Raw genomic sequence first — 18,112 nt, 5'->3', positions numbered from 1 at the left:
ACATGCAACTGTTGCTAGCCCGCTTTCTGCAGAGAAAGATGTGGTTTTACTTACCTCTACTACCATTATTTCATACTTATTCAGTTTGAATGGCAGTTACAGTTGCCTACATTCAGCTTTTGTAGTAGAATATGGAGATGCGAAGCTGCTACCTCTAACCATGCAGATGCTGCCTGTATGCAGAGGGCAGCAGGAAAGGGCTCTGCCACGAGATTGTTTCTTTCTGCTCAGAGTATTGCTTTTTGTTACTCGCTTCCTCAAAGGACTTGTTGAGGCTGTATCTAATTCATGTTTAATAAGCTCTTTCTACTTCAGGTGTCAATCTGTTTTGCCCATTACTTTTCATTTTCATAAATATTTGAGTGCAAAATGATAACAGTTTTTGCATCCATAGTAGCTGGGTGGAAATGGAAGACTTTTTAGAAGAGCTTCAGAAACTGACAAAACCTGAAATGAGATGGTTTTGTACACTCTAATTTTGATTGCATGCATTTGCACAGATACAGGATATTCCAGCTGCAATAAAGTAAAAAATAAGGGATTCGTTTCCTGAGTAAGTGCTCAGAAAAAAACCCTTTATTAAGCAGTATGATTTATTGATCATGTCCTGCAAAAACCTGCAACACTCTGAGCAAATAAACCGCTCGCTGTCCTCCTCTGCTGTGTGACCACAAGGTAAACTGGAGTCAGCATTAGCAGAAATAACAGGGAATGCAAGTTCAGAGCACACAAGGAAAAGGATGTTTTAATGTGAAAGATGTCTTCAAATCGAGTTAGTACTGCAGGTATTCTTTCCTCCAAACATTTTAATGGGTTTTTGAAAATGAGTATCCAGTGCATTATTCAGTAATTTGTTTGTATATGTGAAATCAAATTCCCCGCTTCTGTTGCTTTAGGAAAGCCATCTGGACAGTCAGTGGAATTGTTTGCAGTCTCCCTAGCTAGAAAGTAGATGGCTGTAATTGAGGTGATAGTATTAATTCATGTAAAAGAACATGACCTAAGTTATTCCTGTTTTGGTTTTGAAGGAGAGAAGTCAGTCTTTATTAATTAAACATCTAACCTTAATGTATTGAGGTGTAGGGCTTTGCAGCTGGCAACCTTGGTCCTTTAATAATAATTGGAAAATATCGATTGAAAGAAGACTAGCCTGTCATGCTGATAATTGTGACCAGATTTAGATATGATCACTAGATCTTCCTGAGATTGCAAAGAAGCAGTTACCATCTAATTGGTAAAAAGATTGAACGTTATTTTGGTAATCCCAAAGCTTTGGTAACTTATTCCCCATTGTTCATTTATATGTCTGGTACGTATGCCACTACAAAGTGGTTAAATATGGTTTAAGCTGATAAGGCTATGCTATATAGTATTTACATTTTGTGAGCATCCCAAGTTTTATAGCTGTTTTAACAACGTACTTCTCTTTAAATGCAGGTTAGATCTAGTGGCTGAACACTTACTTAAAACCACAACTGAACTGATTGTCATTCTGGTTAATGGCACACTAATGCTGAGATAATCTGATGGCAAAAACAATCCGAGGGGGTTTTAGCTACCGCTGCTTGTGACGTGAAAACTGAAAATACTCCGTAACTTTCCAGGAGGGTTCTGTGTCTTTTGACTTCGTAGTTTATCTGTATAAGCTCTTCCTGACTATGAAGATGTCATATTTCAAGAAACAGTGCTGAGGACACCCCCCTGACATAGCTGGGAAAATAAATCAATTAGTGCAAGTAAAAGCAGTGCTAAGAGGAATTAGTATACACTGTCGTTTTTATAGCAGGAGGCATTTCATGAATGAAGTGTTACCTCCGATAACGTGAGGCAGATGTTACTCAGTTGGAGTTTTAGTTATAAATGCTTGAGACTGTCAGCTGGATTTTATTGGTGATATTTCCATAATTCGCATCTGTTTACGCCAGTTAAGCACCAAATACGAGTGCGCAGTTGTTGATTCCGTGTGTGTAATTTCAAGGTGCTGTGTGCTCTGCAGCCATAGCACTAACTTGCATGCTCACACAGAATCTCCCAGCATAAGCATTCAGATATCTGAACAACACGAGTTCAAAACCTCAAAGCATTTTCTTTCCAACTATAACTGCTAGCCCCCCAAAAAGGAGGTCTTGGAGTTTCAGGGACCCTCTGTTGTGTGTGAGGTGAGCTCCATCTTCCTCCGTGTCTTGAAAGCTCTTTTCATAGTGCCGCTCATAACCGCGGCCGCTTTCTGCGTGGATGCTCAGCACATGCTGTTGTGAATCCCAGGATGATATCGCCATCACTTCGAGCTGTATTTTGCATCGCCTATTCTGTTATTGCTCAGCATGCACAAGGGTAGAGTTAAAATCTTTATTCAGTTCATTTAAAAATGTTTCTTTTGTTCTCCTTATCATGTTCTGGCTTTCCCAAGGATATATGCCTTGAACGAAAAGTCACATGTGCATTACTAATTGTGTGCCATTGTATTTACAGTTCCTAGTGGTGGCACTGTGAAGCTACTAATTCTTTTGCTTCACTTGATGTAAAATAATCTGAGTGTCTTTGATAGCAGTGAAACAGTATTAATTGTTTTGTACATTTCTTGGTCACTCTTCTTAGGTGGTCTTCATAATCTATTAGAACTTTCAGCCAGATTTTTGTAATGTCATGCCTCCAGCAGTGATTAAATTGGTAATTAATGAACGGGCCTTGGCAACATAAACCACATCCCGTTAATTTTCCCTTTTGAGTTTTTAGAAGTTGTCGTCTCTGTTAGAAAGCGTTGCGCCACCTCGCTACAGCCCCTTGGCATCAAACCACAACGGCCTGATTTTTTGCAGCCATTAGTAGATCAGAGCGGTAATTTCACAGTATTTTGGTCAGGGTAATTATGGTACCAAGTACCGAGCAGAGTCGGGAATTCACACAAGAAGTCCAGAAATACCAGGTGAGCTTCCTCGTGTTCACTGGGACGTTATGATCAGTTTAATTGGGCTCTGTTTGATTCCGGCCGCGGAGGCTCTTTGTGCCGCGGCACCGCGGCCACTTTCCGCTCCGGTGTTGCTGACCCGCACTGACAGCCCCGCAGCAGCACCCGGCCCTTTGAAGTGGGGCTCTGTGCAGAGGGCGCCTACAGAAAAGGGAGAAGCGAGGGAAGAGGTTACTGCAGCAAAGCTGTGCTGCGGCCCCTGCACAGAGCAGGACCCCAGCGGGTGCAGCGGTCATCCTTCGTGGCTGGGTGCAGGTGGAGGGCCATCAGCTGAGCGTCGGGCACATCCAGCTTGCAACAGTCACCTGCCTGTTGGCTTTGCAGTGAAAGGACTGTCAGTGGTCACTTCTCCTGAAGCCTTAATGAAACCAAATGGTTTGCCGAGGGTTTGGGTCTAACCGTCGGGGTGTTTCAGGCAGCCTTGTCAGTTGATGTTCATGAATTGACTTGAATGGAGATCAAAGTGTTTCTCAAAATGGAGAATCGGGGAGAGAGACAGCTCCTTCAATCGCACCACAAGAGCTAATCAAGCCATCAGTTCTTTATGTGCTCTGTGTGCCTTTAGCGTTTAATACCCAATGGTTTGTCAGGACAAATTGAAATTGCGGGGCTCGGGGGGGCTCGGGGGGGGGATGCCGCAAACAAAGTGGGTGCAATGCATGCTTCTTCTTCGCAGGGCTCGGTCCCAGAAATTATAGCACCCAAATAGAAAACCTCAGCAGGCACTGTTGATTAAATATTTGGGGTTGGGGGGGAAAAGAGAAAAAAAAGCGAAAGTAAAGGATTCAATGGGCGCTGAACGCCTTCACGCTGATTAAAGGTCCGAGTTTAAAGTGAAAGAGAAACCCGGCTCAGCGTGGCTTTTTTGTTTCTTTGGTTGCTAATGAACTTTTCTCACTGCAACATTTTAAATTGGATTCGGGAGATAGTTTTTGGAGTGTCAGCTAAAACAAAGTCATGTGAAAATGCCTCTCCTCCGCCCTCCTCCCTCTCTCCTTTTTTAATTGATATGATTTAGGCAGAGGAAAATTGTAAGGGGGATTTTTCTATTGCAGAAGCAATTTTTAAGGGATTTAGTCTTATTTAGCCCGAAGGTCTTCACACTAATGAGAGCACTTAAGTTACGTCCAGGCGTTGATTAGACAGCTCATCTATCAACTGGAGCATGAGAATTCGTATTTTAGGGACCCTTTATGCACTATAAATGTATATGCCTTTTTTTTTTTTTTTTTTTAGCGCTCTATGTACCATTTTCCACAAATTTTTAATTACCTTCTTTGACACCCAGGGTAGCTGCAGCTCAGCTGGCAGAGCACTCATGCTAACAGGGCAGCACTGTGCATGCAACAAGAAGGAATAGCAAACGGAACCCGCGCAGATCAGTGTGCTGAGCACAAGTTGTTACCGGATGCATTCCTTGTACCGCTGCCACGGCCCTTAAGGTCTAACAGCATGGATTTGGGGAAGTCATCATTATATGCTTTAAAAAATACCCATCCACCACCATCGAGAGTCGGGAGTGCCGGCTTCCCCCGTCATTTCTTTGGCTGTGTTTAAAGCACAATAGCGTCTTAATTATTTTTGGAGCTGCGCTGAAAAAATCCGGCATTTGTAACTTTCTGACATTTCAGATTTTAAAAAAGAAACAAAATTAAAACGTTGCCACCAGCTTGCACTATGAGCAGCCTGTAATAACAGTTAAAAAAGCTTTCTGAACTATTTGACAAGATTTCTTAGTGCCGAGGCCATATGCTGTAGCCTTTAAGCTATTTCTTCCTATCAGTTTCATTATCACCTGCCTCTGAGTCTCCAATATCATCAGTAAGCACATGCAGAATCATAATTATGCCATGTACAAGTTCTTTGATAACATGTACAGTTTTCTTCTTAATTCTTTATCAAATGCATTGATCGTGGCATGTGTGCATTGATCCAGGTCCACCATCTGGCTGTGTGTGATAAGCACAGTGGCATCTTTGCATTTCCACTGTCATTCATTGCGCTACAATTTGGCTGCAGGGGAGTAGTGCCTGGGATTAGCCCTGTTCTGCTACTTACTTGCATTTTAAGTTGACACCTCTACAGCAGCTCAGACCACATTACAAACTGAAACACATACGCACGACTTAGTGATGTGACACTCCTCAATAAGCTTACTCCACTAGCTACTCAACAATCTGTAATTGGATTTGTAGGAATAACAGCAAAAGATTTCCTAAGAATTGCTGGGGACAGAAGGTGAAGTTTTCTCATTATTGGCAAAAGGCTAGGTATAGATCCTAGGCGATTGGTATTTTCCATTAAAAACAAACTGCCAGCAGTTTGCAGGACATTTTCAAAAAATAAAAAATAAAAAATAAAAAGGAGAAGAAAAAAGAAGGAACCAGGAAAATAGGAATAGGATGGGGGGAGGTGGGGAGGTGGGCGCTGTGCTCGCTGCTCGCCCCGCAGCCTTGTGCCCTCCCCGCACCGAGGGCAGCCCCCGCTGCTCCTGCCCCGTGCATCACTTCACTCACTGAGCGCTTTATTTCATAACCTGACTTCATTTCATTTATTTATTTGTTTGTTTATTTGAAATCATAAAGTCAAGTTTACACAAGAGAAAATCCCTTAAGTGGAGCCTTGCAAATGTCGACTCCTGCAATGAGTAAGCAGCTTCTTTCCCTCTGCCCGGAACCAACACGTTGGAAGGCACCGAAACACCGCCGCCAGCCCAGTGACCCCAACCCTGTGTGCACAGCCGCAGGGCGGTCCCGGCCCCACTTTTTGGGTGACGCCACCGGCGTTGGCAGTGACGGTGATGGGCGTAACGGGCGGCAGTGCTCGTTGGCCTTAATTACAGAGCAGCAACCTGCAGGCTGGGATGGAAACGCCTCGGTCGCGGCAGGGCTGCGCGGCTCTGAAGGGGTTAAATGGGTTAAATCTTATTTATCTGAATAGAACTGCAGGGCTGTTTTGCAGAATGCGCCAGCACAAATACCTATGGTTCGCTTTGACGTTACAATTTTTTGTTGGTTTCTTTACTTTAAATTCTTGAACTGTTAGACCTTTTACTTTTTTCTCTGAGAAAGATGTATTTGTACCAGATTAGAAAAGCTAAACTGTTTCTTTACATTGAATAATCAGCCTGTCATGACAAATCTATCTCCTTCTGCATGAGTAGGTGCCAGTTTGACTAGCTTCTTTTAGGCGCACCCTGGGTTTTAAGCTGGATCCATGTGCATGACTGGCAGTGCATTTGTTGGGCCAGATCTAAGGAGCCAGAGAGCGTTCAGCTCCTTGTTGCCTACAAAAGAGCAGCCAGACAGCCAGCAAGAGGCCTTGGATGCGGCACAAGGTGACACTTACTGAGTCAGCCACTCTTTTATTATTTTTTTTCCACACACACACACACACACACACACACATATATATATATTTCTTTTGGTGAACTAAGGATTTACCCACTTCACAATGGCACAAGGAATTAAATTATCAATGAGTTGCTTGTCTGGAGCCAGCACTCTTGACACCAGAAATACCGTACCAAGGGAGCTGTATGTTTTGTGGAACAAAACAGGCGATGGTAAGAAAGCAATATCTACATAGCTAACGTTTCTTTAAAAGCAACTTCTGGCTGAGGGAGTTGTTTTCCACATGGTGTACACACAGCCCCACTCTGTGCATACACACAGCCCTGTTTTGCTACAAGGATTTGGATTTTTACTTCCTTTTTTTCCTAAAGCAGCATTATTGGTGATTCTTTTGTTGTGGGACTTCTGGCTACTCCTGTTTTCATTCCATCTCATCTCATTACTGCCCAGCAGCACAGGCTATGAGCTCCTTCTCAATGACGAGTGATTTAACACTTTTTGCAATATTAAGTGTTTGAGGCGAATGTTTTCATGGCAGCTGGCTGTTGGTGCCTGCGCAGGAAATGCCCAGGATGCTGGTAGCTTTCCTTCAGCTCTCCCTGCAATCCCACAAACACTGAGGTACAGACACAGCGTGGTTTGGTTTTGGTTTGTGCTGTGTGCATTTTGCTCACTACCTGTGCATTTGGAGCTGTTCTGAAACAGCAGCAGAGACCAAACAGAAATGTGGTCCTCAGGGTGCTCAAAGATTTAATCTGACCAGATGGGACAAACTTGAGAAAGATTTTGACTTTCCACTCTGTTTTGCAACAAGAAAGGCTGATTTTTTCCCCCCCTGTCCTTTCTTTGTTAGGAGAGGCAGAGATCAGGCCATCCCCAGAGAAATGAGCAGGTGTGGCCATTTACAAGCATGTCTGGTTATATTATGAACTAACATGAGAAAAGTTTGCAATGGTTTGAAAAGAGCAGCTAAACAGTTTTAGTGTTTCATCCCAAATCCTATTTACTCAAACAAGAGCCGGTGAAGGTCGCGGTAAAACCCAGCCTGTCCAAACCTTTAAAGCTCATGTGATTTTATTTTATTTTTTTGCTATTTTTATTCTGTCTTTCGTATGAACTGAATAGGTGCATTTTGGTAATCCTTGCCTCTGGACAAGCACAGAAGCCTTTTTCCCTCTGAATGGCTAATAGCAGAGCCATCCTTCCTGCCTGCTGATGAAAGGTGTCGGGCAGTTCTTCCTCTTCAGTGTCAGGGCAGAGCGCTGTGATTTTGGACCCCTGTCCCATCTGCCATGGTGCTGCTGTGGTTTTGGTGCAGGGCGTATTGCTGAGCCTAACCCCCTGTCTGTGGGCACGTTGAAGATTTTCCCCTTTAAATGCCAAATAAGCACAGCACATGGGATTTTTTCTGGTGGGGAGGGGTTAATACACCATCAGGCTGCTGGTGCAAGCTCAGGTTGGATCCTCCCGGCCCGTGGGAGCCTGTGGCAGAGGTTGTGGTCAGTGATGGTTTGTTGGGGTGGTTTTGAGATTGCGGGATTCTTGGTCCTTTCAGGGCCGATGCTTTCAGGGTGGGTTCCCCCCCCTCGCAGCCCCCATCCAGCAGCGTTTTGGGTTGGAATTCACCTTCCCAACCCGGGGCGTCGCTTCTGACCCAAGCAGTGTCAGCGCCGGCGTCCGTGGCGAGTACAAAAGGGACCCCCTAACGGCAGCCGGGCCGAGGCGCTTCTTAAGATCCAAAGGCTGCCGAAAGAACAATTGGATAAAGTTGGGGATTGGAGGAGCTCGGTTTTCTTGTGCTGGGGAAATGAAGCTCCAGCCTTTTCTCTTCCCATCCCCTTTAAAAGCAGAAGGCTGCTAGGGGGTTGTGGCTGTGTCAAAGCCGCTGGGATGCCACTGCTGATCACTTTAATTACTAGGACTAAGGAGGATAAAATTAAAAGTAGCACCATTGAAGCAGTGGAAGAAAGCTTGCCGAGATGGCACTGAACTGTGAAATACAAAAATTGCATACCAACACATTTTTCTAGGAGGGAAACAAGGAATTACATTACTTATTCTTGAGGAGTTTGTCCTTAAATGGTGAAGTTTGCCTTGCTGTGCATCCGCCTGGCCGGTTTTCAGACCACTGCAAAGTAATTGGCGGGGAGGGACCGGGTGAACTTGTGTGTCCGTTTGGCGTGGCTGGGATGGAATGGGGAGGGATGGGATGGGAACAACTGCTGCGTGCATGTTTGCAGCTCAGCTCCCTTTGCTGGTGCAGAGCTTCTCTCCGAGGGCTTTTAACTCCTCCGTCCCCTTGGTGGTTTTTTTCAGGTGGCAGAATTCCCTGCTCGAGCCTCTCCCCAGCAATTTCCTGCACAAAATCAGGGGTGGGCAATTAGCAATTTGCTTTTTAGTAATTGCCCTGCAACTCCAGCCTGAGCTACTGTGGTTTACCTACTTTTTCTGCTTTAAACGCCACTCTTCCTTCCCAGAGCCAAGCTCACTAACCGGCAGTTCAGATACACGGGCTGAATTGAAGCCATAAATGTGCTGGGTTTCTCTTATCCGCTGGTGATGATTGGCTTAATCAGCACCAACACAAGGCGCGGTAATCTGTGTTTGCGAGCGATCCCCAGGATGCTAATGACCACGCCGTAATTCGGGAGGCAGCTCAGTGCAGAAAGAGGCCCTGCCTCAAAGCGCCTGGACATGGGGATGGGGCCACGGAACCACCGGGAACCCACGGGTTCATTCATACCAGGAACGGCACATCGTATTAGATTGAGCAGTTTTATTCCACGTCAAATTAAATGTAATTAATATTAGCGAATAGCACGTGTTGGACTCGGAGCGGGTGCTGTGTCAGGCATCAGGCTTGCTGGAAACGGCATCAGACGGATCTGTCAGAGGCACAGGAGCAGGGGGAGCTTTCCGGCTGTGTCCCCTCCCAAACAAGTCGCTGGTGGAACTGTTGCTCTGCGCCTTGCGGGCTGGGAAAGCAAACAATGCGGCGCGCATGGCGCTGCAGGGCCGCGCAGCAGCGTCTGCCGGGGGAAGGACACGGGGAGGAAAGTAAATGACGGCCATCTGATGGGGAACCGGAGCTCTGTCACTCAGGCTCGAGATATTGTGCTGTGTCCATACGCTTTGTTTACCGTAGGGTTTTATGAGTTGTAACCTGCCCATGCAAGCTGTTAATGAGGCTAAATCTTGCTGCTTGAGGATTGAATTACAGCACACCTCTGGGCTAATGGTTATAAACAGAAAGTCCCATTAGGGCTGCATTCTGATTCATTCATTTGCATTTCTTCTATTGTGCCGAGAACAATGATGAGTAAATAGCTACAAACAAACAATTTACATGGAAATGGGTAAAATGTACCTAATTAGTATTTTGCGCTTGTTTTATTAACGATTGCTTCAACTAAATAGTACTTAGCAGAAGCCCTTAGCAGGTGTGGGATGCCGGTGGGCAGCCTGCCGGGCTAGCCATCCAAAATTGGCATTTAAGCCATCCCATTGAGCTGGCACTGCAAGACCTGTACCCTCCTATTGGCCACACACTTATGGGCACATTCCGCTGGGAGCCAAGGGAATGGGAACGGTCCTTTTGGGCTTTTCCCAGCCAAACCTTGAAAAATGCCTGTATTGAAGATGGAGATAGGCTTACTTAAACACATCCTCCTGTTGGTACTTTTTCCATTAGTGGATGAATCTTTTCCAACATAGTGTGCTTTCAAACTTGGCCTGTTTGTATAACTGAAATGTTGCAGTGCTTCTACAATAGTTGAGTGCTTTGGGAGAGCAGCGCTGCCTGGAATGATTCCCGTGGGGTCTTTTCTTTATTACTGGCCAGAAGTCCCAGCAATGGTGTGTTTTAACATGAGGCAAAATGGTTTCCACTCTGGCATCTGTTGTTCTTTCATTCATTGTCATTTGTTTATTTTGTTAAACAGGTTTATCCATTTAAGTCTAAGGGTCAGATCCCTCTCCACACTGCAGATGTGGGAGGTGAGGTTGGTGGAGGGGCTGACCAAGAGCAACATCTGGCTTCTCCTGTCCATGCAATGAGAGAACGCTACTCAAGCAGTTCAATTCAGCAAAGCCATTTCTGTAGCCACAGCGAGATGCTGTGTAGTCATTGCGTTGAGACAAAAGTTGCTGAGAATTTTTGTCAGTCTTTTTCTGGAGCGTAGTTTGTAAATTCTTTAGCTTGTCAATAATTAGGTCTCTATTGCAGTCATAATTTGAGGAGCGCTTTAAAAAAATCTGATTCATAGCAGTCTTTAAAAAATGTGGTGTGACACCCAACTGATACTGAGCATCCTATTTATAATGTGGGCCAAGCACCATGCTGTAAACCAGTTACTATCATGATGATCAGATTGAGAATGAAATTGCATTTCTGTCAATTACTGACTAGGCAACTGTTCAATATATCTTAGCAGCAAGATGAAGAGCGACGTCGGCAGCTGAGAGAGCGAGCTCGTCAGCTAATAGCAGAAGCTCGATCTGGAGTGAAGATGTCAGAACTTCCCAGCTACACTGAAATGGCTGCAGAAAAGTTGAAAGAAAGGTCAAAGGCATCTGGAGGTGAGCTAAGGAACTTTGTATCTTATCCCCATGGCAACCTAGAAGCCAGAGAAGACCTTTTTGGGTGTCACTTTTGTTCATGCTTTGAATCCTTGTGTAGGTAATTGTTGTTCATCAGGTGCACATATCAAATAGTGTGGCCGCAGATATGTGACCTGGATCAGGGTTGTGTCATTTAATTCCCAGCAATTAAAAGAAAAGCAGGTATGTGAATGGAAGCGAAGGTGTTCTGTGAACATGTAGCTCACTTTGGCCCATATATACAGATGTGCCATTGCCTATAATTTTGGTAGCATCCCATGATTAGTGCTTAACATCTCTTCAGTATGTAGCTTTTGTAGGAGCGTAGACATATTATTTGGGGAAAATGACATGAGAAGTATTTAAAGAGACTTCATTTTGTATCAGATGTGTTCCAACGACTGTTCTGAAGGAAAATTTTAAAGGAGGTCCATGGGAGGTGGGGGCAACAACCTTTTGATGTTAAATGGCAGTCTTTTGACATACCACTTACCTTTACAGGTTTTGAGTTGTAATATTGATATAATGTTATTAAACTGACTTTGAAATGTCATTAAAATTCAGATACCTGCCAGTGCTACGAGCTGGAGTAATGTAGTGTCACTCAAACTCAAATGGGTACTGAACACATGTTTCAGGACAAGCTTCTTGTTCTTTTAGTGTTTCCTACATGTTCTAAGGGGAAATTGTGTTTCTCACACTCACATGCAATTGTAAGCCAAGGTGTCAGGAAAATCTGGCTTCACTTTTACAATGCATGTAGGTTCAACAACAAAAATTTTTCAGATGTTTTATCTGCATCTATATATTTGAATATATTCATATGGCACTCTAAATCCTTCTCTTCTGTTCCATTTAATACCAAAGAGAAAAGCACTGTTGACTGTCTTCAGTTCTCTTCCCTTTGCCCCATAAATCAAGCTTGCCAACATAATTCCTTTTAGTGATAAGTAAAGAAATTAAATTCTTGATGAGGAGGAAGTAGGACTTAGTTATGAACCAAGAAAAAGGCCTTCTCAAAGTTTGCTCACATCTGAAACAAACTGCAACCTACTGAAAAGGAGAAGAAGAGAAGGGATATGAGTAGTTGTTTCCATTGCAGGATTTTCCCAGTTTCAACCAGTTTATTGGGAAAATTCAGCCAAGTGGGCCAAACCCAGCAGTGAGCAGTGACAGCACAGAGTTGCCCACTGAGCTGCACAGGCTGTGGTAGCAAGATGGCACAGCCCCTGGGCATTACGTAGGCTATGATCTTCTTCATCGCTCTTCTCTATTTCCAACTCCCCATCACAGAATCATAGAATGGCTTGTGTTGGAAGGGACCTCAAGGATCATCAAGTTCCACATCCAAACTGGTCTTGAACACCTGCAGGGACGGAGCTGCACAACCCCTACCATTCAGTTACTTGGTCCTTTTTTATCATGCAGTTACACATCTGCTCCTGCCATCCTTCCCGTCCTGGTAAGGGACACTTTATGCACACAGCCCAAGAGCTCAGCTGGGTGGTAGTTGCCCTGCTTTGTTGCAGTAGCTCACTTGAAGTGTTGCCAGGTAATATCCTGGTATGCATCTTTCTAGGAGGTAGCCTTCCCTGTTCGTATTTTCCTCTGAATTTTTGCTCTCCTGAAGCTTTTGCTCTTCTTTTGTGAAGATGATAAATAGTGCCATTAGCCCTCATGCAAACGGCCTGGAAGCAGTCATCTCCTGTTCAAACAAGGGCATTTTCTCTGTCTATGTTGTCTAGGGTTCGAGTTCTTTATCCAGGTTAACAAAAACCTTGAACAAACTTGTGACATCATTGGCTTCACAGGGATTTGATCTCTGCTGTGGGTTTCTCTCATTTCTCTAATACCTGCACTGTAATATTTCTTAAGTAACCTTGCATTTTGTTATCAGGAGATCTTGCTGGATTCAATCCTGAAGGATACCCTCTACCTCATCCTGATGTCCCAGAGTATACGCCTGATTTTGGAGCGAGGTTCCATCCCTCTGGGGTACATCTGTGCAGCTGCATGCAGGCAAACACAAGTTCTGCTTCCTGCAGCGCCCAGGTACAGCTGCAAGGCATTTCCAGATGTTATGCAAACCTGTTTGGGCAGCACATTGCCCATCTTTGCTAGGTGATATGCAGTGCAGCAGGCCGTACAGTTGGGGCTGCTGTATGCTGACCAGAGTTTATGTACTCCCAGCCAGCTGCAGGAACAGGGCACAGATTTGGTATATTTATGTGTGGATTGCATAAGCACTTGGAGAGTTCCAGTGTTATTAAAGGAGGAGACAGTGCATCTTCTGCATGCTTCTGCCACTCTGTTGGTAATTCCAGGTGCCACACCGCATCCTTTATGCCAGAAATTAATTCTTCTGCGATTGAGCAGTGCTGGGAAACGGCATCAGCGCTTTATAAACCAGATAAATTATAACTGCTTCTGGTTTTAGTCTTTTTCATTATTTGATTTCCAACAAAAATGAGGATTTAATAGACATCATCTCCTTTTTGTGACTGGATTCTGAATACTACTCCTAATTGCATCCACACGTAGCAGTTCTTTTTCTCCGCTTCTTCCTGTATTCCCTGTACAGTACCCATGACAAGCTTATAGTAATATGTCTTCCAAGCTCTCTTGTCCATTATGTTTCATTAATCTCTTCTTTTGCATTGATTGCTACACTTAATTTACAGAAAGGGAACGCAGCACATCATTTTTCCTCTCTCTTAATTCATTTCTTCCAGAAAGAAAAAAAGAAAGTATTTCAGCTTTGGGATTTTGGAGGTTTTAAAGGCTAACTTCTTGCTGACTGGTGGTGGTGAAATTCTGAGCACTGTTTCTGTGTGTTTATTGAGAGTGTTCTGTTTTGGGACTGGTGCTACGTTCTCAGTTTAAAGGCTTTTTATAATTGTGGTCTGCAAAAATGAGATGCCCGTGGCAAGTGCAAACTTTGCTGGATAAGCAGCATCCTTTGCTGTGAAATCCAGTTGTTTTCAGTAGGTTATTTGGCACGTGAGACAAAATACTTCTTTCTGCCAACTGCCAGAGGGTGTGGGGTGGCACCTTCAGATGTATTACGTGTCCTGCTAGCTTCCGGCTGATAAGCAGATGCCTTGAGATGGGGCCAGGGACAATGCCGAGATAGGGATCCAAATATCCTCCCTCCTCCCAGCAGCGGTGGGGCAAAGGAATTGGCATCTCATCTAGGTACTGACTGTGCGCAGCAGGACGCCCATCTCCCCCTTGGGGTTGGGGCAGTGTTTTCTCCTCACAGCCTGTCCCCAGCCTTCCTTTGCATTGATGTGTGAGTGAGGAAGGCCTGGTGTCCCAGGTGGCCAGTGGAAGAGGCAGCCCAAAAAAACAACCAAAAGAGGCAAACTGGGAGAGGAGAAGAAGATGGACAGAAAAATGGAAAAGGAGAGAGACGATAGAAGGTCAGAAACAGAAGAGAGAAAAAGAAGCATCCGAGTATGTAGTGAGGCAAAAAAAAAGAGTTTTTTTGTTTTCAAATGGAATTAAGAACTGGGAGAGTGGACTGCAGTTCCAAGACTCACCACGTGAGCCAGCTGGTGTTGCATTGCACTTAGATACTGAAAGTTTTTAAGGTGCATCAGAGATGCTATTTCTGAGGCAGCAATTTGAAGGGAGTGTACGTGGCAGCTCAGTCTTGCACCGTACTTGGTCTCCAACTCATAAACCAGAGTTAATTCCTCAGGTTAATATTTGTAACAGGCAGCATTTCTATCCGTTGTCAGTTCCCACTGTTTTTTCTTGTTCCAGCATCTGATTTCTTGTACACTTGAAGCAGTATTTCACCTCTGCCTTTCTTCCATTCCCCACCTTTCTTCCTTTGTTGCTGTTCAGATGCTCCTGTCACGTCCCACAGCCTTAAGTGAACTTTGCACTTGAAAGTAAAGAAATTAAATATCTGAATTCTACAAGCTTGAAAGATTTCCCAGAGATGATGGAGGCTGGAGGTATCTTCTTCCCTAACAGCAAGTACTGCTGTTGCAGCAGCAGAGGAAACTTACAGGCACTTTTCCCACAGATGCTTCATTTTGCCTGTTGCTATTCCTTCACACATTGATGTTTTTACCTCTGCTCTTCTGGCTTTTCCATATGGTTCCAAAATATTCTTAGTTTACTGTGTGTCAGTCGTCACATTCCACGCTCTGTAGATAATGGTCGGTGCTGTTTAGTCATTGACTTAATTGCTTATCTTTAGTTCTTTTTTTTTTTCATTTCTTCTCAGCTTGGTAAAGGTTTGTTGTAGGATCTCTACTGACTTATTTTTCAAGGAAGCAATTCCTTCACTCTTCTAATTCCGTGCCCTTCTTCTAGACCAGGTGCTTGAAGTTTTTCACATTAGTGAGTCGCTCTCTCCTTTGAAAATGTCCAGTATCTCTTTGTTGTGTTGTTTCTTTTAACATTTATAATTGCAAACTCTTGTTGTAACGTGCTTCCCAAACACATTTACTTCTTTAACGCACTTGAAGAACATGGGACCTGGAGGGGAAAAAAAGAAAGAACAAAGAGTAAAACCAAGAAACTTTGTCCATTTTGAAAGGTATTTGAAAACTTCTGAGATTCCTTGAAAAGAATGTTCTTAATTGGCAGTTCCTTATACAGTGTTCCGGTAGAGATACTCAGTCAACCTGCCAACCTTAAATTGAATACTAGGTCAGGTCATCGTCTGCCACTAGTGTCCTGAACGTTCCCTTCTCTTCTGTTACCTAAAATTGTGGTGTCAAAGGCAGTGCCTCTGATTTCATCTTGCTGTAATAAATTTAAAAAAAAAAAAAAAAAAAAAAAAAAAAAAAGGTTATATAATCTAATATAGGCATTCAGTAACCAGCAGTTGTCAGCTGAGGCTGTTCTGACACGTCCAGCACCCTGTTGGGTTGCCTGCTCGTTGTGAGCTGACCTTGCTCGCTGGCTCTCTGCAGTGCTTTAGAAGGCATCCAGCCTCGAGGTGCCACTGCAATGTCCCTCTCCTTTTCTCTGCCACCCTTTCCAATGGTCTGTGCCCTTTGGCTGCTCTTAGCCCAGCAAAGAGCACCTTGGCCAGAGTGCTATTGGATTTTCCAGCACCATCACGAGGGACTTCAGGTTGTGTTTCCTGGTGAGAAAAAGATGCTGATGCACTTTGAGGCAGTGTTACCTTAGAACCACTGCTGCCCCTGTGTTATTGTTCTTCCCTTTATCTTCCATTTGCTCTTTACCCCAACCCTCTATCAATGTGATGATGGATCCACTGTGCCCCTCTGCTTCATGCAGCTGCCTCCCTCAGATCACAGAGCCCACTGTGTTAATGTAAATGGGAGCAGGAGAAATACTGCAGAGACCAGGGAGTGTTTTTGTCCAGCTGAAGAACTACCTGGTCCCAGGTACTGGTTTGGCTGAGAAGAGCCATCAGCACCAACCCCAGACCTCTGTTATTCAGGATTGTGGCACCTTGGTACAACATTTGGGATCCTTTTTGTTTCGATGATGTCAGAACGTATCAGTGGTCTGTAATTACAATCAGCGTTTTTCCCTGTTGTGCAATGCTTTAAAGCTCCTGCAGCTGCTCTATACATATTCTTTCTTCTGGCATGTTTCAGCCTTCTCTTTTTCATCGCTTTTATATGCGTGCATACATGCATAGGAAAAAAATGTTCATATAAGTCTGAACAAGTGTAGATAGCACACGATATGGGACTTGAAAGTGAGTAAATACAATACAGCTACAGGCTTTGAAAATACTGTTCTAGCTTTTATGGATCTTGTTTAATTTCATTGTATGTCTGTATTGAACATGTGAGTCAGGATTATTCCTGGGATCTGCTTCACAATTCAACACTTGCTATTTGATCTTCCTCAGTTTACTTACTCTTTCTGCGCCATAATTTACCTACATCATCATCATAATTGTAATTATAATAATTAGCTACTTCATAAAACATTATGGGGCTAATTTACAAGTAATATTCATGAGCCACTCTGAGAAACCCAGCGGAGGGATGCCATAAAAATATCAAGTGTAATTATTATTGTATTTAAAGGGTACGTTGCTCGCAAACACTCCTGATTCAGAGCACCGCAGCAAGGCAGCAATGTGTGAGGGTGCTCCTGCTGCACCCCTGCTTGCTAAGCATCACATCTTGGGGGGGGAAAGGGGATGTTCCTGCTCCCATCAGAGGTGGTGGCAGACACAGACATAAGCAGGGTGCAGGCACCACCTCTCTGTGCTGTGTGGTGCCAGACGAGGAGCAGCAAGTTCCTCTGAGCTGGGAGTCTAGTGCTGGTAGCTGCTGCCTTTCTGGAGAGACTGGAGCTCCCAGTTCCTGCTGCTGGCCAGACCTGTTCAAAGCTGCCATATGCCGGGATCAGCACCTGTATCCCACTTTGTGTTACAGAGAGCTGGGAGCCCAGGAAAAATCATTATGACTCAAGCTGTAAGGAAGAGCACATGCTTTTTAGAGTCACACTGACACTCAGCACAGTGAGCAGCCGCTGCTGAGGCCAGGCTCTGCTTTTATTGTGGCAGGAGCTTCCAGCAGAGTTCCCTGTGTGTGTATCGGATTGCATTGGTATAAAGATAAACTCATGAGTGGACTGGGTGAAATCATCTTCCTCACTTACTTAATGATTTGCATTTTTGTCATAATGCAGCTTGTTCTCTAAAGTGTTCATTATTTTAGCGTTGTGGCGCATGAACATAAGACAGTACTAACCTTAATGCTGTGTGTTCCTACAGATGAGGATGAGGATGAGGATAATATTGAGATAGATACTAACGAGGAGGTTCCTGAATGCTCTGTTACTGGAGGTGGAGATGAGCTTACTAACCTAGAAAATGACCTTGATTCAACGGGTAATTTAAATAATGGCTATTCTGTGTATTTTGCATGACTAACACTCTGTCGTCATAAGTAGTGATGTGCTGCTTCTCTGTCATAACTTTATTTCTTTGTGCCTTTTCATGTCTTTCAAACCCTAATGTTTGTTTTCCTTGGATATTTTGCATTCATGTTTGGCTGAAATTTGTAATAGGCAACAAAATTATTATTTCCAGTAATGTCACATTTAAACATCTCCTCCCTTTTGATGGGGAAAGAGCTTCAGGCTAGATCTGTGAAACGGGAGCTAATGTATCTCTGTGTAGACCTGATACCCTTCCAGATGCTTTCAGAAGACCAGCTGTTGGGGACACCTACAGATT

General features: G+C 44.1%; 1 protein-coding gene across 16 annotated transcripts in view; it reads left to right on the top strand.

Annotated features, from left to right (window-relative positions):
* The window catches only part of EHBP1 (EH domain binding protein 1), a 185,121-nt gene that overhangs the window by 130,017 nt on the left and 36,992 nt on the right, over positions 1-18,112 (top strand). For 9 of the 16 annotated variants that reach the window (XM_015856563.2, XM_015856566.2, XM_015856567.2 and 6 more), the window contains 2 exons: positions 10,752-10,899; positions 17,648-17,764. In XM_015856563.2, the coding sequence (XP_015712049.1) occupies positions 10,752-10,899; positions 17,648-17,764 (265 nt within the window). The remainder of the gene's footprint in view (positions 1-10,751; positions 10,900-17,647; positions 17,765-18,112) is intronic. The other 7 variants (XM_015856571.2, XM_032443930.1, XM_015856570.2 and 4 more) reach the window with 3 other exon arrangements.

This window comes from Coturnix japonica, chromosome 3, assembly GCF_001577835.2.
Source record: "Coturnix japonica isolate 7356 chromosome 3, Coturnix japonica 2.1, whole genome shotgun sequence".
Classification (NCBI taxonomy): Eukaryota; Metazoa; Chordata; class Aves; order Galliformes; family Phasianidae; genus Coturnix; species Coturnix japonica.
Note: the sequence above shows the minus strand (reverse complement) of the source record. Positions and strands in the feature narration are given on the sequence as shown.